Raw genomic sequence first — 24,884 nt, 5'->3', positions numbered from 1 at the left:
TACAGTTTGTATTGGTCATTTGAGGCTGAGGCTGGGGCGGAGCTTCATCGGCGTAGACTTGGCCTATAAGGAAAGGGCTGGCGATGCCTCGCCCCGCTGGAGGCGGAGCTTGCGCTCCCATTCCCGCGGCTTAGTGCGTCAATCTCCGGGAGTCTTGCCTGGGCAACATGGTTCGGAAGCGCGCGGCCGGTAGGGAGCCGCAGGGACGTGAACCGTGCGGCCGGAAGGCCAAGGGCAAGAGCACGGCCCGGCGTGAGGAGAAGGAGGCGGGTGAGAGCGAGACCGAGCCGGGCTTAGGGGTAGATGCTCATGCTCAAGGAGGGCAGGAAACAAGGTGCGGGGGTGGGGGGAGCTGACTTCTGGAGGTGAGGGGGCGGAGAATACCCTGTTTGCCTTGAGCGGAGCCGGCGTTAACGGCGGCCCGGGGAGGCGGGCGGTTGTGCCACTGCTTGGGTCCTCACCGACGTCGCGGTGCTTTAGTCCTCGGGACGACTGATGCGCCGTGGGGGTTCCCCTGGAGCTCAACCTGACCATTGGCTCTCCGGCGTTGCCTCTTTCCTGGTCCCTGTTGCCCACAGGATGCTGTCCAGCCTCCTGCAGATGCAAAGGGCTGAATAGGGCAAAAGGCATTACAGTTGTTTTGTGGCCCCCAGAAGACGGATGGACCAGAGTGCTGTAATGTGCGGACTCCCAGAATAATATCTTCAGTTAAATCTCACCCCAGAGTTCCAGATTCGGATCCAACCTGACTTCTCCACCTGGATGTCGAATAGGTTTCTTATATTCGTCAAGGGCAAAGCAAAACTCTTGCTTTTCCCCTTTAAGCCTGTTTCTTCCCCACCTTTTCCCATTCAATAAATGATCCCTTCACCCACTTGTTCAAGCAAGCCTCTCCTTTTCATTACACATACACATCTAATCCGTCAGCAGGTTCTACCAATCCAACCTCAGAGCTGTATCTCAGATCCCTCCACTTCTCTTTATTTCCGTGGTTACAGCCCCTGCCTAAGCCACCATCACTTTTCATTTGAAGGACCACAGTTGCTTTACTGGTCTCCCTACTTCCCCACTTCTCTGCAATGGTTTTCTACCTGGCAGCCCAAATGATTAAAAATAATAATAATAATCAGATCGTGCCATGTTCCTACCTCAAACCTGTGGCTTCCCATTGCTCTTGGCCTAAAATCCAAATTCCTTACCATGGCCTGCAAGACCTTACATGATTTGGCTGCTGCTACTTCTGTTGTCTTTTAGGACTCTTTGCCAGATACCCTCCTTATTGGCTTCCTGTCTGTTCCTCAAATATGCCATGTTATTTCTCACCTTGAGCCTTTGCCTTTGATATTCCTTCTGCCTGCAATGTTCTCCCATGGCTCTAGGGTGGCTGATTTCTTCTGTTCCTTCACATCTGAACTTACACTGCTTTGAGTGTCTGATCTAAGGTGATCCTTACCAGGTACTCCTTCACAGGCCCTCACAGCCTCTGTTGCATAATGTAATGATCTTGTTAATTTATTTGCTTCCTTTTAGGGTAGCCCGTCTTACTACCACTTAAGTTTATGCAAATGTGTTTTATTTTTTGCTGTGTCCTGTATTGTCCTCTCCCTCTTCCCTGCATATGCCAAGTGCTCAATAAATGTTTTCAATAATTGCATAGTGCATGCTGTAGAAGGGATTTCTGGCATTCCTAAAATAATCTGAATAGAAGTTTAGGTAACCAACAAGGATTCCTATGACACTAGGTTCAATACTATGATTATATAAGTTCAACATTCATTAGTAAATAGGCAAATGGAAGTCATTTCCAAACTTAGAAGGTAATTTGCCCCACAGTTAATGCTGTGGGTTCCATTTTATTGATTTGCTGATTCAGGTAATTTACCTTTACACAAAGGTAAATTGCCCTTTACACAAAGTATTCAAGACAATGATATTTTGGAAGAAGGTAGCAGGCTTTGTGGCTTTTGAAGGAACAATCAAGTTTGGAGAGATTGGGAAATGCTCTCTGAAGGAGATACATTTGATCTGTGACTTTAAGGATGGGTAACATTTCAGCATATGGCTGTGAAAAGGGGTTGTTATTGCAGTCAGAGGGAATGTATTCTGAATATGTGGCACTTCAGGAGTTCGAAGTTTTAACCTGATGGAAATGCCACCTGCCTGGGTACCATTTCTTCCAGCTTAATACTTGATCTGGACTCCAGGTTGGTGCAACTTAGTAGTTATATGCACTGGTGCAAATTATTTTAGACAAATAGTTTACCTCTCTGAACCTCATCTCTGAAACACAATACTACCTTTCAGGGTAGTTGTGTTTGCGAGTGAGCTAGAAGCATCTGCCACGGTCCACGTCAGGTAATCAGATGGGCTACCTTCTATCGGTTCCACCTAGGTGTAGGTGAGGAAGCACCCGGGCATGAGTCAGACCCTGCTAGCTAGAGGAGCTTGGCAGTAAGTTCTCTTCAAGGAAGAGTTACAATCTTTGCTGTGGTTGGGTCGAAGAACAGTCTGGTTGTGGATTGGGCTACAGTTCACACTGATTTGATGACTTTACAGTATAGTTTCTGAGCACCTCATTGCATGCCAAAGAAGGTGACACTTGGCTGCTTTCAACGTTTAGGGACAAAGGAAACAGTCTTCCACATTATTTCCTTGTTTCTATTAGGGCATGTCTAATTTCTTTATGTTTTTTCCCTATGTTAATGCTTTCGTCACTGTGAATCATTAATTCCTTCAATAAATACTTACTGAGAACCTGCTATGTCCAGGCACTGTTCTCAGTCCTGGAATTAATAGTAGTGAACAGGACAGTCACGATCCCTGTTCTCGTGATGCTTACAATCTGTGGGGGAGGTGGGGGGGCAGACAATAACAACTTAAATAAATTCATGCAGCGATAAGAGTTACGAAAAGAAGTAGAACAGGCGATAGAACTGCCATGGGGGTGAGGAAGAAGCAGCTAAGTCAGAATTGGTAGTCAAGGAAGGCCTCTTTGAGGAGGTGATTGGTAGTTTGAACGAATTACTGAATGTCCTGAAGGAGCCATTCATAGGAAGTTCTGAGGGAAGGCAGAGGAAGCTGTAAGTTTTAACAACTTAGGAGGAAATGAAATGAGCTTGGCCGGTTGGCTGGACACAGTGAGTGGGGGGCGAGTGGTAGAAATTGAGGTGGGAGAAGTGGACAGGACTCTTAGTTTGGAGACCAAACTAAGTTTGTATTTTATTCTAAGCACTATGGGATGCCGCTGGCAGTTTTAAGCAGGTATTATTAAATCTCACTGGAAGGTCAAGTAGACCATGTGGTAATTCCTGCCTTTCTGAAATAACCACATTGGCCTCAAGGAGGCTGGTTAGGTAACTCTAGATCTTGGAGAGTGCTAGAAAATAGCTCTCTGGATTCTCTGGGACCCAAAAAACCATAAAGAATAAAGAAAAAAAATAACCTATGTTTCTACCATCCAGAAAGAAGCACCACTGAATAGTGGTATATTTTGTTCAAGTTTGTTTTTCTAAGTAGTGGAAACCACACAGTAAAAACATATTTGCATGCTTAACATTTTATTAGATGTCATTTTCCTTTGTCCTAAAAGGTGACTCAATTGCCTTCCATTGTGTGACTGTACACAATTATTATGTCATGGTTGGGCATTCAGATTTTTAAAATTTGGGGGTATTACAGTAGCCACACCCCCCCCCCCCCCCCGCCCCGCATCTGCAGGGATATGTTTCAAAGCCCCCCCTCCCCCCACAACAGTGGATGCCTGAAACACAGTACTGAACCCTGTATATGCTGTTTTTTTCCTGGACTCCATACCTATGATAAAGTTTAATTGATAAAACTAGGCACAGTAAGAGATTGGCAACACTAATAATGAATAGAAGTTCAAACAATATATTGTAATAAAAGTTAATGTTTGTTTATTTTTGATAGAGAGAGGGCGAGTGCGAGCAGGGGAGGGCAGAGAGAGGGAGACACAGATTCCGAATCCAAAGCAGGCTCCAGAGCCTGACGTGGGGCTTGATCTCACAAACCTTGAGATCTTGACTTGAGCCAAAGTTAGATGCTTACTTAACCTACTGAGCCACCTAAGTGCCCCAGCCTTCTAATTCTTATGTGAGATGATAAAATGCCTAACTGATGAGGTAAATAACAGGCATTGTGAAGTAGCCTTAGGCCACTGTTGACCTTTAGGCGTTTGTCAAGAGGTTCCGTTGTTCCTCACTGCAGTTGAGCAGTGGGTTGAGTGGGAAACTAAAACCGTGGGTAAGGGGGGATTACTGTATGAATGATGATACTATGGGCATCTTTTTGATTCACAGTTTCTTTGTTTCCTCTCTTGCCCCCTTTTAACTCCTCTACCTCTCTCTTCAAAGCACAGAAACACAATTGTGTTTTTTAAGCAACCAAAAAAGTTTGGTGAGGAGGAAACAGTGCTTTTGAAGTATCCTCTCGCGTGCATTTTTAGATTAGTAAAAATGAAAGAGTTTCACATCTGTTTGTTTTACATCTATTCATAGAGGGCTAAGAAGCGTTAAAGATCCAGGAATTCTGACACCCTACTCAAACTGTGAAGTCATAAACCCTCAAGCAGCTAAATGTCTCCAGATTCTAAATATTTTTGAAATTGTTTGTTTCCATTAAAATGTTCAAAACACAAGAATGCATAGAGTCCTTTTATAAAACATTCTAAAGAAACTGATCAGTGATTTTATCTAGCATTAGAACATATGTTCCACTATAAGAGAAATTTATGAAAATTATGACCATCATAGGGTTTTTCCCCCATGCAAAAGTATATTCTTGGGGAATATAAGTATGTATCCATAGAGTCAGTAAGACAAACCATAAATGGAACGAATCAATCTGATACTAGGTTAATATTGCTGCACCTCAATAAAGGCTAAAGTTATTTTTGTTTTCCAAAATTAATTGAAGCAGAGTCATGCAAAGGCAAAGGAGGATTCTTTATTTCAGATTCAGGATCGATTATTTTTATGAACATGTTTGCAAAATAGAAGCCATCTTCCCCTGCCGTGTTACTATTTATTAAAAGTTGATTTACTGATACCTGTTAAGAAACAGACCGTATTTCTAGATACCCTGATTTAACGAAAGCCAGCAGCTTGTGCCTTTTTTAAATTTCCCTTTAACAAAAACCAACAATGATTATTTTAAGGAAGCAAAGGTATTTCTGAATTACTACTGTTACTCCAACCCTAAGTTTGCTGAGGTGGTTGGTAAATGAATGCCTTTGGGTTAGATTGGAAAGGTTTCATAACTGTTTTGAGCAGGGTTTGGTTGTGAAAGGTGGCGGAAACATGGATTAGTAGCAGTAGGGTTGTGGTAAAACTTGGACATGCTTCTGAACTCCAAACATTTCACTTAGAAGTGAGTTACCCCTAAAATAAATAACTGGTCTTGGCAGGTAGTCAATAAGCAAGGTGCTCATAGCAGATTGATGTACTTTCCTTCCTGGATACTAGCTGCAGTTTGAGATTTGAAAGCTACATTTTTGAGTCATGTGGCAGTGTCTGTCGTCCCAGGAGGAGTAGAATAAAATGCTGGTAAAAGGAGTGAGTTTTTACTGTGAGTGCGGGTGTAAGTTGGAGTAGAGACAGAAGGCTGCAGGCTGGTTGCTGAACAGATGGGACGGTGACCCGGTGACGGAGATGTGGCCTGGAGAGAGGTGACAGAAAGGGGCTTTTCATCATGTGCCTGTGAAAACACACTGCCTCCGCCTTTCCTGTGTCCCTTACCTCATGTTCCATGTGGTCATCTAGATGTCTTGCAAGATGAGAAACCTCTAACGAGGAGCCTTCTCTCCAAAGTCTCACGAGAAACCAGGAAGAGAGGTTGCAGTGATCCCGGGGGCCCCGCACACAGTCCAGCCAAAAGGAAGGCGGCCAAGGTGACTGTTAAATCTGAAAATGCCGAGGTGAAGGATGAAGCTCTCAGCGATGGGGAGGACTTCAGGTGAGATGGCTGAGAAGCTTCCTGCCAGGTCTTGATTGCTGCCATCAGGGAGGTGTGAGTAATAAAACCTCCCCGTTTTTGCTCGTCACTAGGATCTGTGCAAAAGACGGGATCTTTAAACTCTTCCAGCTAGAGCTCAGACCACTAGTAAGATTCTTCTTAGCGGTTACAGTTGGCCGTTGAACAGCCAGGCTTGAACTGCAGGGGTCCACTTATACGTGGGTTTTGTGTGTGTGTGTGTGTGTGTGTGTGTGTGTGTGTGTGTGTGTGTGTGTTTTATGATAAATACAGTAAGCTATGTAAAAGTAGTTTTTCTTCCTTGTGATATTTCAAATAACATTTTCTTTTCTCCAGCTGACCTTATGGTAAGAATACAGCAGACAAGACATATAACATGCAAAATATGTGTTAAACACTGTGTGTGTTCTCTATCGGTAAGACTCCCAGGCAACAGAAGCCTAGTAGTAGTTAGTAGTATTTCGGGGAGTTAAAAGTTCTGTGCGGATTTTCAGTTTTTCAAGGGTATATAGTTTACCTCTCAAACTTTTCAGATAACAGTGACAGTGTGCAGAAAGTGATTTATTTGTGGTTACGCAGCTAGATGGTGGCAAAAACCAGGTGAGACCCGGGTCTTCTGACTCGCGGTCCAGTGCTCTTTCTCCTGCATAAAGGTACTCCATCCCAAAAATACTGGCCTGCCATTCCAGCTCTCTCTTGTACTGTCCTCGAGCACACTCTCCTCTCACCCAGCTGGACTTCTTGTCCCTCCTGCTTTGCCACCTGAGTTGTGCTCATTCTTCCCTGTGCCTGGAATGTCTTCTTCCACCTAGAAGATGTGGATCAGAATCCATTTTCTTGACAGTTTCATTGATTCTTCCCTCCTTTCCTCTGGTTTCTTGCAGCGTCTCTTACGAGTGTAGCTTGTCTGCCTCGTGTTGTGCTTATTTGTGCCCGTGTCACGTACTGCACCTGCTCCCCTGGAAGCTCTCTGAGGCCTGGAACCACTCCTGGTTCGTTTTCGTGTGCCCTGTGGCATCTAGGAAAGGACCTTTTGTTTGGCAGAAACTGAGCAAGATTTTTGCAGTGAATGCACATTCTTAGTAATATGTGGTGGACAGGGATTACAAGCCCAGTGATCTTCCACCTCCCAGGAAAGTTGTGGGGAAGAGAGGAAGAGGAAAACCAGAGGCAGTAGTCCCTTCAAAAACAAACCTTCAATCTTAGTGTTGGCTTTTCCAGCAACCTCCAGTCCTGGCAGAGAACAGTCGCCCAGGAGAGGGCAACAGTAGACAAGAGCATGAGGAAGCAGGTCAATTTTGCACTCAGTTCATCTCCCTTTCCCTTAGGCTTTCCCTCAATCTGTCTCTGAGCTTACTGTTTCCTGGCTGCCCGTCCGCACTAGTTGGATTCTTTCTCCAGAGAAATCCACATACAGATAGACCAGGATACAGTCAGTTGAAGCTCTGGGACCTCCTTTCCCTTTCTGTTGAGAGTCCACTGCAGTCAAACCCATAGCACACGGACATTTCCATTACATTCACTCAGGAGAAATGTTTTTGTTTCTGTGGCATTGAGAGGGAGAAGCAGGCTAAAAAGGCAAAATGTGGAGTTTTAGAGCTGAAGTCTGAGGATCGGTTATTTTAAATGTCTGTGCTGAAATCCGACATGATGTTGTCACCACTGTCAAACATTACAAAAGCTGAAAAGTAACTCAGAGCTCTAAACACAGTTTAGAATGTATATGAAGTTGCAAAGAGTAGGTTACATATTAACAACCATTTCATCTTGGGCCAGTTAGTCAGCTGTGGCCACTTCCCCGTGTCCTTATCTACTGAACCAGCTAGCTGCCAAGCTTTTGTTGTTGTGTATGACAGACCTGCATACAGTCACATCCCCGCATACCCTGAAGTTAGAATTCCACCAGCTTCTGTCTCCTTACGTCATAATTCTTAAAGTGGGGGGAAACAATCATCTGAGTTGGCTCCTGGTAGGACCAGCAAATGGGAATCCCCTCTTCTCTGTTGTGGTGCCCACCTGCACGTGTAGACACCCAGACACCACAGCTTTTACTTCTGGAACTCCCATTATTACTGTAGTTCCTTCTGACGTTCCCTGTACCCCCTGCAGGCTCAGCTGCGTTTTCCCTCACACAGCTCTAGGTTGTAGGGTCATTGCGTTCTTTCTGACAGCACATCCAGCGTCAGACTGATGATCAGAGCACATCTTGAGGAGCACTTGGGACCCACGCCGATGGAGGGTACGAGGCTCAGAGCTCACACGTCATCTTTACGTAATTGCGACAGGTTCTCAGCAAATAGAAGGAGTCCTTCTAGGGTATGGGAAGCTTCTTCACCTTCCCTCCTGTGATCTTTACACAGGGACTTTGCAAGTGCCCCCAGGAAGGCACACCATCCAAAGAGAGAGGCTGCTGTGGACAAAGGCAGCTGTGAAGGAGACGAGGAGGAAGAAAGTGACGATGATTGGGAAGAGGTAGAAGGTAAAAACATCAGAGCTGTGTGATTGTGTTTTTCTGGTTGAATCGGCTTAGAGGCATGTCACTTAGCTACCCATTGTTTCCTTTCGAAACTAAGATCTAACAAGGTTGCAGTAGAGACTTGCTTTTGATGCAAGGAAAAATCCATGACCAGGTTACCGAAAAGGTATGGTCTTCCTCTGGTGGCTGTCAGGAGTAGATTGTGAAAGAGAGAGGCAGCGTCATCTCGTAGAAAGCACACAGGCTTTGAGTCCTGGGTTCAGAGCCCAGCTTTGTCACTTATAGTGGAGTGAGCAAATCCACCTGTCAGAGCTGAGTTTTTTCACCGATGACATTCAGTAAGCATTGAATGCTCCCTGTGAGCTGTGCACAGGCTGGGATCCATAACTGTGTTGGCGGAGGAAAGGTTTGCAAATGTAATGGGCCTAAAGCCTCATATATTCACAGTAAGTGGCAGCTAATATTATCATCCCTGATTCCTTCTGTGTAGCTTGACTCTATCTCAGCTCTTGATTTGGAAAATGATTTTTGAAAACCAACAAAAAAAATTTTTTAATGTAGTACATAGACCCCACCTAGATTCCTAACTAACTGTAACATTTGCCATATTGAATGTGTCTTTCTCTCTGCATATATACATTGTAGAACCATTTGAAAGTAAGTTGCAAGGGCGCCGGGGTGGCTCAGTTTCAGGATATGATCTCACAGTTCACCGGGTTAAGCCCCAAATCTGGCTCTGAGCTGACAGTGGGGAGCCTGCTTGGGATTCTCTCCCCCTCTCTCTGCCCCTCTCCTGCTTGTATGTATGCACTGCTCTCTCTGTCTCGGAAAAATAAACATTTAAAAAGAAAATAAGTTGCAGACACCCTGGCACTTTACTTGTAAATACTTCATGCATTTCAAGAATAAGACATTCTCAACATGATAAAATATTTTCATACCTAAGAAAATGAAAAGTCCCCATTTGTTACAAAAATATCCTTCCTAGGTATGTTTTTCTTTGTTGCTAATCCAGGATCTAAGCTGTGAGCCTTGTGTTTGGTTATACCACTTTAGTCTCCTTTAGTCTAGAACAGTATGTGTTACCCAGCCCTGTTTTTTCACTTGTGGAACACTGCTGTTTTTGAAGAGTCGTGGCCTCTTCTTTTGTGGGATGTCTCATAGTCTAGTTTTGTCTGACAGACAGTCACACATCTCAGGGTGGTGGTAACGGGTTTCAGTGTCTCTTGGTTTCTTATACATGTAAGGTTTACCTGAATTTAGGTTCAGCTCTTAATACTGCATCCGTTAAGAGGCACCTAGTGTCAGGTTGTCCTACTAGTGACGCAAAGTTCGATCGTGTAAGGTGGTCCTGCCAGGTTGCAACAATATAAAGGTACATTTTTTCCTCTTTAATTAGCCATCTTGGTGGTACTAAAGAATTTCTTTTTAATGTTTCTTTTTGAGAGAGAGCACACACCTGTGTGTGAGGAAGGGGTGGAGAGAGAGGGAGACAGAGGATCTGAAGCAGACTCTGCATTGTCAACAGAGAGCCTGATGCGGGGCTCAAACTCACAAACAGTGAGATTGTGACCTGAGCTGAAGTCAGACACTTAACCCATTGAGTCCCCCAGGTGCCCCTACTTAATGGTTTTAGTATGTTTTGATCTTTACCAAGTCAGAGCATTTACACTGAGCATTGCAAAATGGAATATTCTGAATCTGTCATTTCATATTCATTGATCAGGTGACTTTGATCTGTAAAGAAGAACTTTCTCTTTTAAGAATTTATTTTGAGTATCGCTGCGGACTCAGATATTTTAAAAATTGAAACATGTTATCAGTTATTGTCGTTATACTTTTTGATCTTCAGACTGTCCCCGATTTGGCTCGTGGGAGCCCCTTTAAGCCAGTTACCCTGCTGTGTCCTGTTGCTCTGGCCTTACTCATTTTTGAGAACATTTTTGTTTTCTGGCACGAGAAGATGTGCCAGGCCCACCCTATACTTTTCTTGCTCCAGACCTATAATCAGCTTTTGTTTCTGCAGGAAGTCCTGGCTCTTTTCAGTAGGGACCCGTATATACAAACCAGGTCTTGACATTAGGTGTGTTCATTACCAACGGGGTGTCAGTGCGTCTGGACCCACAGCCGCTTTAAAAGGGCCTTTGCTGATGACATTCACAGTTAGATCCAGTTCAGTGAATTCAGTTTATGTCAGCTAGCGTTTACAAGTGATGCAGGGGATAAAGAGGGAAAAAAAGATGCATTCCTCGTCATTACAAGTTTGCGATTGGGGCTGTGAAGACCCCTCAGTCATTCCTCTATACAGAGCAAATTGTGGTATGTGTTACTGTAGTAAAATGGAGAATAGAAAATTGTTCTTGTTTGGCGCTTTTTTTTCCCTTGGATAAAGGCTAAGTCTCTACTAAAACACATACTTGAGCATCAGCTCCTTGATACCAGAGATCTGTATTTAATTCAACTCAGTGTTTCTGTGCCCTAGTTTCCTGTGTCTCTGGGTTGCTGTTCAATCAAGTTCAATGAGCAATAAAGTAAAACAGCACAGTGTGTGGCATTTTTGAGGTACTCAAAAACATGATAGGAGTAGGGGACTCCTGCCTCGCATCTGTCCTGTTCTGTTCCTTACTCCCTCCATCTCAGCAGAACTCAATTTTGTTCGTGTGATCGCTGTTATAATAATTATTATCACTGATTTTTGAATATTTTTGTTGATAGAACTTAGTGAGCCTGTGCCGAGTGATGCAGGAGAAAATGCAGCCTTCTCTAAATCTGTCCTGCCTGTGAAGCCAGTGGAGATAGAAATTGAAACACCCCAGCAGGCAAAAGCCAGAGAAAGAAGGTAAGATTAGGCATTTGCTTCTAGATTCCCGTCGCATATAATCAGCAAGAGCTGCTATGTGACGAGAGCTTTTGAGAAACACGTAGGAGACCAGGGCTGAGTACCAAAGTGGTCAGGAGCCTTAGGTGGGAGAGCCCTGGGGTCACCTTTAGGACTTGAACAAGAATCTTGGTTTGTTCTCTGGCTGGGGCAGGGCGTGGAGAGAGAGGAAACTCTTAGGTATTGAACATCTGTTGTGTCCAAGGGCTCTGCGGGTTGTCTGTTAACTTAAACTTTAAGGTAGTTTGTGAGTGAGGACCTGGACGCTCCGAGAAATTCAGTAACGTTTTAGGAGTCACTCAGACAGGAAGTGGATGAGCCAAGATCTAAATCCCTCTCCATCCAACTTGACCCTCATCTTGTCGCACCACATCACACTGCACGATTTGAGGCAGTGCCCCACTGTGGTAGGGAGCCCCCATTCCATCCCTAGGTCCCTGGGACCACTGTAGCCCCTGGTGGCTTGGGAATGTGTAGCACCACACCTGGTAGTTAATGGCCAATGACTCCCGCTGTGTGACGGGCACATCATCAGGCACGAAGAAAGGAGATAATAGAAGTCATTCAAGAAGTGTTAAGTTGGCTTATGGATGCAGGGGACACCGGCATGAGAGACCTCTTACAGCAGAGCAGCACCAACAAATGAGTGTGCACCAATGTAGCACAAAAGTACCCATGCTAAGGGGGGGAATCTGTAATCGGGAGGTCAGACAGGCAGAGAGGACTGCTTGGAGAATGTGCACTTCAAAGCACGTCCGTGCGGCGTGTCGGGTAGAGAAAGTCGAGGCATTTAGGCAAGAAGGACCAGAAAATCTGCAGAAGGTAGCCAGCTTGCAGATTCGCCTGCACAACCTCGTGCGGGAAAACAAGGGGCGCCATTCATGAGACATCACAAGGGAAAGGAAGTGACTGGGGGCTGGGGTCAGGCGTCGCCCGTCTCCCACTTCATCCTTGGATTTTTCCATATGCATGGCAGTGAAAGGATAAAAATGGAGTTTGAGACATATCTTCGGAGGATGATGAACCGTTTCAGTAAAGAAGTCCGTGAGGACACACACAAGGTAAGGGCAGGGGTGAAAGGACAGTGTCCTCTCTGTCAAGGCAAGGTGGTGTGGTGCCAGAACTTTGGTCTCAGTGAAGCCTGGGAATAAGGAAAGGGATCGGCGTGGGTTGAGCGGTGGAGGAAGGCTTTATTGAAGAGAAAGGGCAGAGGACAGAGGCTGGGGGGACTGCCCAGGCCGAGCTGAGAGCACATGGCGGGACGACCAGTGTGTCTGCATCTTGGGGGGTGCGTGCATCGGAGGCCCATGGAGAGCAAGGGAAGGGCACTTTGATGTCCCTCGGGTCGGCAGCGGCAGCCAGAGGAGGTAGAGACGGCAGAGGTGGAAGAGACCCGTGTGTCTGCAGCAGCCGCAGAAATATGGAGGTGAGGTGAATGCAGAGCAAGGACAGTGAAGAGATGAGACCCCCCCCCCCCGCCCCAAAGCCTTGAGGAGTATATGAGATAGCTGTGCTGCTTGTACCTTTTGGTAGAGGTGAAAGCAGGGGAAGAGTTAATACGGTTCCCAGATTGTAAGCTTCAGTGAGGGGAGAAGGGTGAGCCACTGACTCAAACGGGGTGGTCATAAGTGGGTTTGAAGACGGTTTTGCAGAGAAAATGATGTAAAGCTGTGGGGCGGTGGGGAGCAGTCCTGTGATCATCTCATTAGTTTGGGGAGCAGTTGGAACTCAGGTGAAGGGCACACGTGGGGTCTGCAGTGGGAGGGGCTGGGTTCTTCCAGGGCTGGGAGGCTAGCAGCGTGGTGAACCCGTGCTGACCCCCAGCTTGGACAGTTGCTGGCGCTTGTGCGGCCTCGACCTTCTCTCCCCCAACTCACTTTTCCTCCCAATCTTTTTGGAGCAAACCCCAGACGTTGTAGAACGTCATCCGTAAATCCTACAGCATATATCTAAAAGACAATGCCTCTAAAAGGAAAAAAAAAAAGTTTTTATTTTGCAATTTTGAGATTTGATTATTTCTGTGAGGGAATAAGTTGGGAGGGGACAGGGTGACAAAGTCTTGGGAAATGGCTGACATGGAATTTTTCTTTCTCGTTTGTAGAAATAACAAAGAACTCCTGCCCACAAAATGTCACTCAGTCTGGCAGCAGAAACCCCTCCGGTTTTCAGCCTACCATCTTCCCCTTTTTCCCAGGTTCACCTGTTGTGCCTGCTGGCAAATGGTTTCTATCGCAGTAACATCTGCAACCAGCCAGATCTGCTTGCCATCGGCCTGTCCATCATCCCAGCTCGCTTTACCAAAGTGCCACCTCAGAACGTGGATGCCTGCTACCTGTCGAACCTGGTGAAATGGTACGGCCTTCCAGCCCGTCCTGCAGCGCCCCAGTGTAGGACTTATGTCTCTCAGAGTCTGGGGGCAGGTCAGTTCCACACACCTTCCCCGAAAGGATCCTATATGCCAGGCCTTGGGCACAGTACTGAAGACAGAGAAGCATCAGGCATGATCTCTGCCCTCGAAGAGCTCCCAGGCTGGCCGGGAAGACCGGTGCACTCAGTTCATCAGGGTAGCTTGCTGGTAGGAGTGCTCAGGAGGGGATGTGCTGGGGCCTGTGGGTGCACGGAACAGCTGGGGGTCTGGGAAGGCAACCAGGGATGTGAAGTGTGACGGGGTCCTCAGTGGTGAGCAGGGGTCAAGCCGCTCAGACTGGGAAAAGCAGGGCATAGGCAGCCGAGGCTCATGTTCCCTTCTGAGACCATCCCTTCTGATTTTCTTGGCTATAAAAGAATAGCGAGCATTCCTCTTTGCCATGACCTGTGACACAGGGAACGCCTGGCTTCTCTCCAGGTTCATTGGAACATTTACAGTTAATGCAGACCTTTCAACCAACGAGCAAGATGGCCTACAGACCACATTGGAAAGGAGATTTGCTATTTACTCTGCGCGGGATGATGAAGAGTTGGTCCACGTAAGTGGTCTTCCTGGCAGCACTGTTCTTTAGGACTGTTAGCAAATGACCATGGCAGTCATGTGCCAGATACCGTTCCAGTTTTTTCCATGTTCTTACTCAGTCCTTGTAAGATAAAAAAAAATAGGTTCTGAAGCTCAGAGAGGCCAAAAAACTTTCTCAGGGTCATTCCGTTGGGAAGCCCTGGAGTCCAGATCGAGACCAGTGACTATTGCTTGCCGTCCTGGAGTACAGAGCACTTCAGTTTTGGTCAGGCGCCCTCGACTTGTTTCCATTAAATATCCAGAAATTACGTCCAGACATCCCAGGGAAATGGTTTTTCAAACATTGGCTGCTGAAATCCTTCAGGAACTGTTTTCCTCCCTTCCAGTTTGAGCAGCGACGCTGGCCGGCTGCTGTGCGGCGAGGAGAGTTCTGTCCACCAAGATGTTGTTGTGTCTGAAAAACAGAGGTAGAAATGCAGTTTTACCCCTGAAAGATTCCTGTTAATCACGTATGCTTGTATCTGAGCTCCAGCTTTTCTCTTTGTTCAGGGCAAGAGACCAGACTTCTTGGATCTTAAGAGCCCAAATGACAGGCATCTTTACCCGTCTTCTGATCTGGCTTGAAAAAGTCTCAGATATCTGACACGGCCAGGAATCATGCCAAAATGCCACCTCCCAGGGACAAGCATTAATATTTGAGTTCTCTCCTCCCTGTCTTTGTTCCTGTGTATATTTGCAAAGTATTTTCCCACCCCAAAATGATACCGTGTGCCCATTAAATAGTTACCCGGCATTCTGCTTCCTCCTCCCTCTCCCTCAAGCACCTGGCAGCCACCAGTCTGCCTTCCGTCTCCATGGATTTACGTGTTCTGGATGTTTCATGTGGAAGCAATACAACCTGTGACCTTCTGTGACTGGATAGACCACATGTTGTTTATTCATCAGTTGGTGGGCATTTCGGTTGTTTCCATCTCTTGGCTGTTGTAAGGAGCACTGCCGTAAACGTGTGCGTATGTGTACTTACTCGAGCTCTTGTTTTCACTTCTTCTGAGGAGTGGAGTTGCTGGGTCATTCCGCGTTTAACTTTTTGAGGAATCGTTAGACTTTTCCACAGCGGCTGCACCGTTGCACATTCCCACCAGCAGGGTGCAAGGACTCCACTTTCTCCACATCTTCGCCAACGCTTGTTGTTTTCCTTTAAAAAAATTTTTTTTTTATTGTAGTCATCCGAAGGGGTGTGAAGTGGTATCTCTTTGTGGTTTTGACTTACGTTTCCCTGGTGACTCATGATGGTTAGCGTCTCCATGTGGTTATTGGCCATTTGTATACCTCCTTCAGAGAAATACCCAAGTAAATCCAATGCCTGTTTTTTAGTTGGGTTCTCTGTCTTTTTTTTGTTCAATCGTGAGAGTTCTGTATGTACTCTAGACACTAGGCACCTGTCACACATGCAGATATTCTCTCCTATTCTGTAGGTTGTCTTTTCCCTTTCTTGATAAAGTCTGTTGATGTGCAGAAGTTTTCATTTTGTGAAAGTTCAGTTTTCCTGTTTTTCCTTTGTTCCTTATACTTTTGGTGTCATATCTAAAAATCCATTGCCAAATCCAAGCTCACGTAGATTTCTTCCTCTATTTTCTGCTAGGAGTTTTATACTTGTAGACCTCTTACATATAGGTCTTTCATCCATTTTGAGTTACTGTTTATATATGATGTGAGGTGAGCGTTCACCTTCATTCTTTTGCATGTGGAGACACAGTCGTCCCAGCACCCTTGGTTGAGGAGACCACTCTCCCAGCTATCTGTTGTGTTATCTTCACTGTTGGCCGAAGAGACAAGATTTTCAGTGGGGATTGCATGGTCTTGGCACCCTCATCAAAAATCAATTGCCCGAGGATGTATGGGTTAATTCTAATTCCATTTATCCACCAGGACTCCTTGTCTCCTCTATTCTGACAGTTTCTCAGTCTTCTCTTGTCCTTGCTATCTTGATACTTTTGAAGAGTACTGCTTAGGAATTTTGTAGAGGGTCCCTCAATTTGGGTTTCTTTGATGTTTTCTCACCCCCTCTGCTTTTAACTTCAGAAGAAACGTGCAAAAGTAATTTTTTTTTTTTTTGTCACAACATGGCTTTTCACGGAAAACTCACCCTCTTATTTCTGGCTTTCTCAGCTGGGCATTACAGTAATTCAGGAGAAGCGGGTCCCTGAGGTCCGCGTGGGAAGATCTTGCTCAGATACTTTGTCACTGTCGCTTTTTGGAGGTTTATTCCCCCAACCAGGCTCCCATCCTTACAGGGTAACAGATTTTTAGAGTCGCCGCCTCCAGTTGAAAGACTCCTTGTGGGAAAAATGGAAAATGGAGTAGACTTTGGGGATCTGGTGATAATGATGTTTTCTGTTTTTTCTTCTTAGAGTGATGTCATTTAATTATTTTCTTTTAATCACATGCACGACATATGTTGAATACAGAACAATCAGAAGATAGATAAACTGGAAAAAAAAATCACCTGTAAACACCCATATCCCCAAAATGGGTCCTTTTCTAAACACACTTATATGTTTATATTTCTATACTTTCTTTTTTTTACAAAAATTAACATTACACATAAAAAACAAACCATTTTTCTACGAAGATAAATCTCTCCAGCATTATTATTATTATTATTATTATTATTATTATTTTACATTATTTTTCAGAGAGAGAGAGAGAGAGAGAGACAGAGCACAAGTGGGAGAAGGGGCAGAGAGAGAGGGAGACACAGAATCCAAAGCAAGCTCCAGGCTCCTAGTTGTCAGCACAGAGCCCGACACAGGGCTTGAACTCACAAACCATGAGATCATGACCTGAGCCTAAGTCGGACACCTAACCGACCGAGCCACCCAGGTGCCCCTCTCCAGGATTATTATTTTTTTTTTTTAATTTTTTTTTTTTTTTCAATGTTTATTTATTTTTGGGACAGAGAGAGACAGAGCATGAACGGGGGAGGGGCAGAGAGAGAGGGAGACACAGAATCGGAAACAGGCTCCAGGCTCCGAGCCATCAGCCCAGAGCCTGACGCGGGGCTCGAACTCACGGACCGCGGGATCGTGACCTGGCTGAAGTCGGACGCTTAACCGACTGCGCCACCCAGGCGCCCCTCCAGGATTATTTTTAATAGTGTGGAGGTTTCCAGACTCTCTTGCTTGGTTGTTTCTGACTTTTCCCTGTTATAAAAATCTACCCACAAGAAACGACATGGAATTAGTTAAATCCTCATTTTTTTTTTCTTAGAATAAATGTGTCATTGTTTTTCATTGTAGATATTTTTACTGATTCTCCGGGCCCTGCAGCTCCCCACCCGACTGGTATTGTCTCTGCAGCCGGTTCCTCTGAAGTTACCTACAGCAAAGGTGGGGTTCTCCCAGAGGGTAGTTGTGTCAATAAGGAGGGAGAAATTCTTGCACTTCACAAAAAAATTGGTCATTGGACTTTTTTCAAGGGTTGTTATTCACAGGGCATGGCCTCTTGGAGCCTGCCTTGCATGTCCCCTGTGTTGGGGACACTGGACACCAGTGGGCCTCCAGCAGCCTGAGCTTGATGGAGCTTGGGGTGTAGAGAGGGGCCTGAGAGAGATCTTGGCTCCTTGGTGGGTTAGTTTCTGCCGTGAGGTGCAGTAGAAAGGCCCCATCCTCCTCCCCCTCCACCTCCTCCTCGTCAGTGTGGAGTGATAGCGGGTGAAGGACTCTGCATTCCGCCATCATCTAAGGAGGAGGCTCGGCGCTGTACTCACTGCACTGTTAGCACGGTCTGAAACGTAGTGTCAGAGGTGGATTTTTTTTGTTTTTAAGTTTACTTATCTATTTATTTATTTATTTTGAGAGAGGGAGAATGAGTGGGAGAGGGGCAGAGAAGGAGGGGGACAGAGGATCCGTAGTGGGCTCTGTGCTGACAGCACAGATGCAGGGTTCGAACTCGCAAACCATGAGATCATGACCTGAGCCAAAGTCGGCCGCTCAACCGACTGAGCCGCCCAGGCGGCCCTGAAATTCTGTATTCTTTTTTTTTTTTTAATTTTTTTTTTCAACGTTTATTTATTTTTGGGACAGAGAGAGACAGAGCATGAACGGGGGAGGGGCAGAGAGAGAGGGAGACACAGAATCGGAAACAGGCTCCAGGCTCCGAGCCATCAGCCCAGAGCCTGACGCGGGGCTCGAATTCACGGACCGCGAGATCGTGACCTGGCTGAAGTCGGACGCTTAACCAACTGCGCCACCCAGGCGCCCCTGAAATTCTGTATTCTTAATGCAACAACTTTATTAAGTCTGTCAGTATTTTGTTTGCAAGATACGTTATGTGCCAAAAAAAAAAAAAAGGTACATTGTGTGCAAGGTGGGTATTATTGCCAAGGACACTGAGATTCAGAGGTTCATACGTACCTAATGATATGTTTATGGGTACATACGGAGACGTTTATAGGTGTTTACGTATAATAAGCCTATATGTAAAAAATATTTGAAAGCAAGTGAATAAACGTCTGCATACTTTACTGGCACCATAGAAGAAAGGAGAAACAGAGCTGGGATTGGAGCCCAGGTTTGTCTGTTTCCAGTGTTCTTTTCCCCGGGCCACACTCCAGAGTGGAAAGAGTCACACTGTGGCCTGTCTAAGGTGCCTTGCATTTCAGTGAATGCTGTCTTACAGTCCTAAAGTCGAGCCAGCCTGTCACTGTCTGAGCTGAAGACATCCTGTGTACATGGGTTCTATAGCCGGTGACTTGGGCCTGGTAGATTATAGGATCTCCTATCGTTAGCAAAAAAAAAAAAAAAAGGAAAAAACAAAAATTCCTCTTCTGTTTAAGGGAAAGAAAGCTTCCAAGGAGAGATCTACAGAGGGTCCCGGAGGCTCCTTGGAAACTTCCAGCCCAGTTCCGGAAAACCAAGCTAAACCCAAGAGCGGCAAGGGGACCGGACAAGAGAGCACTCCTGCGGGCACTGGCAGTCCGAGCGCCAGAGGGAAGAGGAGCAAGGCAGCCGTGGTTGGGAAGAAACGGCGTGGGCCCTCCTCCAGTGAGGAAGAGGAGCGCAAGGCGAGGGGGCAGGAGGAGGGCCCCCGGAGGCGTCGGCAGGGCCAGGAGCGGCAGGTGGCCTCCAGGGTGTCGTACAAAGAGGAGAGTGGGAGTGAGAGGGGCAGCAGCGGCTCTGACTTCGAGCCGTCCAGTGGGGAAGCCCGTCATTCATCCGATGAGGATTCTGAGCCTGGCCTTCCCAGGCAGAGGAGGGCCCCGGGCCCCCAGAGGACAAAGGCAGGGTCTAAGAGTGACTCCAGGAGCCACCGTGGAAGGCACCCTAGGCGCTCTGGCTTTCCGGCAGCGTCCACGAGCTCTTCGAGCAGTAAGAGCAAGCGAGGCAAGAAAATCTCCAGTGATGGTGAGGGGGCACAGAGAGGGGCAGCGGCCGGCAGAGACCAGTGGCTGGAGGTGTTCTGTGAGCAGGAGGAAAAGTGGGTGTGTGTGGACTGTGTGCACGGTGTGGTGGGCCAGGCCGTGACCTGTTACAAGTACGCCACCAAGCCCATGACCTACGTGGTGGGCATCGACGGTGACGGCTGGGTCCGGGATGTCACCCAGAGGTACGACCCAGCCTGGATGACCACAACCCGCAAGTGCCGAGTTGATGCCAAGTGGTGGGCTGAAACCTTGAGACCGTATCAGAGCCCGTTGGTGGAGAGGGAGAAGAAGGAGGACTCAGAGGTAAGGCTGGCGGGGAGGGAGGAGGAGGAGGACTGAGGGAAGACTGGCAGGGAGGGAGGAGGAGGGGGACTCAGAGGGAAGGCCTCAGCTGCCACAGGTTCGAGGCCCATCTTGGTGTACCTTATATGTGCCCAGCCCCATGTGGGGTTATCTTTGAGTGTGAGCTCCTATAATTATCACAACAGTACTATAGAGCTGGGATCATTATTGCCTTAATTTTACCATTTAAAAATATAGGACCTGAGAGATAAACTGCCTTCGTATTTGAACCCGTGTCTATCTGGGTTTGAAGGCATATACTGTGTGTGTTTAGTTATTGCCTAGTTGTAAATTTGGAGCTTGAAAATAATTTATGCAAGTCCTATAAATTGCACTCCGTGAAGAAAAACTCATGAATGTGATGGTCCTCTGTGTCCCCGCCTGTGCACCCCCATGCACACTCAAAGGAGCACACACACACAAATGTCCCTCCTCGGATCTAGAACACTCCTCTCCTGGGATCTAGAACACTCCTCTCCTGGGAAGGGAGGGACTCCGGAAGGCACTCTGGGAAGCAGACTGCTAAGACATAGTACACTGTGTGTGTCCTAGGACTCCCCATTGACCCGAGCCCCTTACGCATGAGTTATGTTGGGTAGAGCTCAGCCTTTGCCCAGATTTGCCAACGGATTAGTCCCACCTTGTCAGGACTGGTGAAGCGTGGGTTTATGTGCCACTCCCCGTAGCCGTGCAGTTCACTCTGCTGAGAGTTCAGTCTGGCGGCGTTCGGGCTCATTTTACTCAGAAGTGATGGGGAGGTGGGAATTGTGCAGGTGGCGTCCTGACTAAAGTGTTTGCGGTGGAGGCTGACCGCGCTCCTACTCCCGACCACTCCGCCTTGCCAGTCTACAAGGGCCGTCCAGAAAGATGCCAGGGAAGGCGCAGGGCCTTTGGGGAATAGGATGTGAACTACAGCAGGGGAATCGCCCACTGAGAAAGCCAGAGCCTTGAAGAAGGGCTAGGAGAACAAGTACTAGTTATAGCGGACTGAGCCGAGTCACACAGCGTGAATGGCCCCTTTGAGTGTCCCGGGAGAGCAGGGTCAAGTACACGCGCACTGCAGGCTAGTGGTGTCACTTCCGCGTGAGGCCACCTGAAGAAAGCCCGTGTGTCTTCCCCGAGGAACAGAGTAGGCGTTGCTCTGTGAGGGCTGCCAGGGGTCTGAGCGCTGAGAGTGGATAGGTTAGGTGACCCTTCTGAGCTGCCACGAGCCACAGAATTACATGCTTCTGCAGCTTTTGATTTATCTAAAATCTATCTGGGGACGTTACTGTTACTGGTGCTTGTTAAACCTCTGCTCCACTGTTTCCGAACAAGGGGGTCTAAGGATCGCCCACCTCAGACCTCCCCTCCTCTTCCAGACATGCTCAGTGTTGTCTCTCTGGCCTTTGCAGTTTCAGGCAAAGCACCTGGGCCAGCCTTTGCCAACGGTCATTGGCACGTATAAGAACCACCCTCTGTACGCCCTGAAGAGGCATCTCCTGAAATACGAGGCCATCTACCCCGAGACAGCCGCCATTCTGGGGTATTGTCGAGGAGAGGCTGTCTACTCCAGGTGCGTGAGGCGGCCCGGTGGCTTTGTCTTCCCGATGGCCCCGGACTAGCGGCCTTCTGGGGGAGGGGGCTGCTAATGTCAGCCCTTTAGTCAGAAGGGTTGAGCTTTCTGGTGTGTGTGCATGCCATCCCACGTGGGACGTGGGTAGAGGGATTGTAGCTTAAAGATGAGAACAACAAGGATTAAAAGACCAGCAGGTGAAGAAAGGTTATGGGAAAAAATAAAAAGTACAACAAGGTCTGTATAAGAATAAAAAAACATACCCATAAAATAGAAGGAAGAAAAGATTTGATCATGACAAAGTGAGTGGATATTTTAATGGGGACAAAGCTTCTCTCCGGGAAGATGAAAACGTTCTGGAGATGGATGGTGGGGACGGTTACTCGACAGTGTGAATGCAGTTGATGCCACTGAACTGCACACTTAATCACGGTGAAGATGATACATTTTATGTATATTTTCTCCACACCCAAAAAAAAAAAAAAAATTGCCAGAGAATGGGGGAAGGGAATAAGAGAAAATGAATGTAAAATATACACAAAATGAAAACAAATCGCTTTAATGTCAATTTAATGTGTGGAACAGAGAAATGTAGAAGCAGCACTTTTAAGAAATAGCAGATGAGAGAAATAATAACTAACAAGTGATTTTTTTAAAACATGGTAATGCAAGACCAAAGGTAGAGTAGAGGAAAGAGAAAACCAGGAAACCGGGAAATCACACAGGTGGGTGGAGTGAGTCCTGTGCGCAGGAGTCAGCCCTGCAGGGAGACGGCCACAGCCCCTGTTCAGGGTCTGTGGTGGGACTTCGTCTTCCAGCCTGCTCAGGGCCTCAGCTACGACGAGAGGCCCCCGGGGCCCGGCCGCCCTAACCGAGGCGGTAAGGCACAGGCTTCCTGACGCGGTTGCGGGAGAGGAGGTCTGGTAGGAAGAAAGTACCAGCATGATCCGCAGGAACCACCATGTCCGCCATAGGAAGAAAGCATTAGAGGTGGACAGTTTTTCTGGTAGTAAAAGACACCAAGCAAAGTGTGCTATTTAACCCTTTGAGAGCATGCAGTCCGCTGCTGTTAAGTACATTCACATATAATGCACACATAATGTATGTAATGTACATATATGTACGTATAATGTACATTTAAATGTACAACCATCCCCCCCCCGCATCTCCAAAACTTTTTCATCTTCCCAAACTGAGACTCTGTCCCCGTTGAACACTAACTCCCCGCCCCCCTTCCCACAGCTGCTGGCACCCACCCGCCTACTCTCTGTCTCTGTGCATTTGCCTCCTTTCAGGACCTCGCATGAGTGGGACCATGCAGTATTTGTCCTTGTGTGCCTGACGTCCAGGGGGTGGACACTTGTTGCTTTCCTTCCTGGCTTTTGTGAACCGTGCCGCTGTGGACAGGGGTTGTGCAGCTGTCTCTTTGAGACGCTGCTTCCGGCTCTTTGGGGTGGGACTTGGGTGTTTCACTTAGTGAAGAACCGACACGCTGTTTTCCACAAAGCCTGCATTGTTTTACAGTCTCCCCAGCAGAGGACAAGATCCCAATATTTCCACACTCTTGCCGACACTTGTGTCCTGGTTTTTGTAGTCACAGCTGCCCTCATGGGTGTGAAATAGGAGCCGAGATTTATTCCGACACGGCTGTGTCCACTTCCCCGCTGTGCTCCTTGGGAATGTCCAGATAGTGCCCGCCTGCCCCGCCTAAGACCGTGACCACGACATAATTACTCCTTTGGGCAATCGGAGATGGGCTGCCTTCGGCAGGAGTGTGGGTAGCGCTCCCAGCTCAGACAGGGATGCTGTGAACAGAGGAGCGCTGCCCCCGCGCTGTGGGCCTGGAACGTGTCTGGTCCTCCAGCAACCTGGCAAAGCAGAGAGGACAGAGCTCATTACCCCTGATCGACAGAGGAGGACGCTGAGGATCAGGAAGGGAAAGTGGCTTGTCCGGGGTCACTCCGTTAGGCAGTGGCACAGAGGAGGCAGTGCGCCCCTTGTGCCCCGTCCTGTGCCGAAGTTCAGCCTCAGGGCGTTCGGTGAAGGGCCTGATTTCTGCACTGGAAGGGCACTCAGTGCCCTTGCTCACTGGAGCCGCGCTCTGGACAGAGCTCAGGGCTGCCAGCTGAGGAAGAGACGGCCGTGCCCTGTCAAAGAAGGCGCAGTGAGGACGGCAGTTGAAACTTGTTGGAAAGTCGCCTTGCCAGTCTCGGCTATAGCTCTTAGCTCTGGAAGGAGAGTGAAACCAGAGGCTCTCTCTAATCAGGCTGCTGGGAATTAATGACTCTCTCATGTGCATGGATCTTACTTCCGTGGTAATTCATTAGCTTAGTATAGTTTCCGTGTAGTCTTCCTTGGGGTTCACTGCCCCTTCTTTGGACACTCGTCCCTGCCCCCATCTCTGTGTTTAGCAGCAGACCAGGCCTTCGGCAACCACGCACTTGTTCAGGTATCTTGTCCTCTACAAGCTGCAAAGGGACTCTCACTGTGGGAGAAGTGGGGGGGCCTTGGCATGAAGCCTAACACAGACAGATAACTCCATCAGGTCAGGACTTGTAAGTGGATGCATTCCCCCAGAAGATAGGAAGTCCAGGTTAGCTGTTTGCCTAACGCAGGTCCCCCAGTTCCCTCAGGAGCAGGGCCTTAGGAGAGAACTGAGGGCTGAGAGCATCCTTCTGAGAGGCTGTGTGAGGCCTTGCCTCTGTGCACACAGCGTTTCTTCGGTGCGTGTGAACTGAGTTTGTCCTGTGTCTCCCCCTGTTGGTTCCTGCAGGGATTGCGTGCATACCCTGCACTCCCGGGACACGTGGCTGAAACAAGCGAGAGTGGTGAGGCTGGGAGAAGTGCCCTACAAGGTAACCACTGGGGGGCGCGCAGAGGGCAGAGGCGTGGGCACTAAGGGCTGCTGAGTGCGCGCCCAGGAGAGGGACCCAAGTCTGACTTTTCTGGCTTGAGAAAGATTGGAGGAAGGGAAAAGCATTCAAATATGGCTTACTTGAATGAGGAATTTGCCAGGTATGGATCATTCAGAGCATGCAAGAAGTTTCATGTTTTTGAAGGGTTGGAAAACAGAGGCTGCAGGTGACCCTTTACAGAAAACCCTTCCCTGGAGCAGCTCATGTGCCCAGGCGCCAGTCCTTAGCCCCTTACGCTGCGCCCATACCACTCCTCCCTGTAGAAGTTATGCAGCCTTGTAGCCAGTCCTCCCGAGTGAAACATTTGGCCACTAGACCTCCTTGGGGAGTGTGCCGTGGGTCCCAAACTCCG

General features: G+C 47.5%; 1 protein-coding gene and 1 long non-coding RNA gene across 4 annotated transcripts in view; one reads left to right on the top strand and one right to left on the bottom strand.

Moving 5' to 3' along the window:
- Positions 1-91: 91 nt before the first annotated feature.
- The window catches only part of XPC (XPC complex subunit, DNA damage recognition and repair factor), a 29,263-nt gene continuing 4,470 nt past the window's right edge, over positions 92-24,884 (top strand). The window contains exons 1-11 of one of the 3 annotated variants that reach the window (XR_015248228.1): positions 92-270; positions 5,781-5,973; positions 8,352-8,470; positions 11,183-11,306; positions 12,322-12,406; positions 13,540-13,697; positions 14,191-14,311; positions 17,595-17,684; positions 19,133-20,023; positions 21,457-21,617; positions 24,391-24,472. Coding sequence is in view for 1 of the 3 variants with exons in the window: in XM_086697325.1 (XP_086553451.1) it covers positions 168-270; positions 5,781-5,973; positions 8,352-8,470; positions 11,183-11,306; positions 12,322-12,406; positions 13,540-13,697; positions 14,191-14,311; positions 17,595-17,684; positions 19,133-20,023; positions 21,457-21,617; positions 24,391-24,472 (2,127 nt within the window). In the remaining 2 variants the exon portion in view is untranslated. The remainder of the gene's footprint in view (positions 271-5,780; positions 5,974-8,351; positions 8,471-11,182; positions 11,307-12,321; positions 12,407-13,539; positions 13,698-14,190; positions 14,312-17,594; positions 17,685-19,132; positions 20,024-21,456; positions 21,618-24,390; positions 24,473-24,884) is intronic. The other 2 variants (XR_015248229.1, XM_086697325.1) reach the window with 2 other exon arrangements.
- LOC147583464 (uncharacterized) lies at positions 4,947-5,868 on the bottom strand. The gene is made up of 2 exons (XR_015248230.1): positions 5,757-5,868; positions 4,947-5,676 (listed from the first exon to the last, which is right to left on the bottom strand). It is a non-coding gene; the product is annotated as an uncharacterized LOC147583464 (long non-coding RNA).

Source organism: Puma concolor, chromosome A2 (assembly GCF_028749965.1).
Source record: "Puma concolor isolate L17-30 chromosome A2, mPumCon1.1.hap2, whole genome shotgun sequence".
In the NCBI taxonomy this organism is placed as follows: domain Eukaryota; kingdom Metazoa; phylum Chordata; class Mammalia; order Carnivora; family Felidae; genus Puma; species Puma concolor.
Note: the sequence above shows the minus strand (reverse complement) of the source record. Positions and strands in the feature narration are given on the sequence as shown.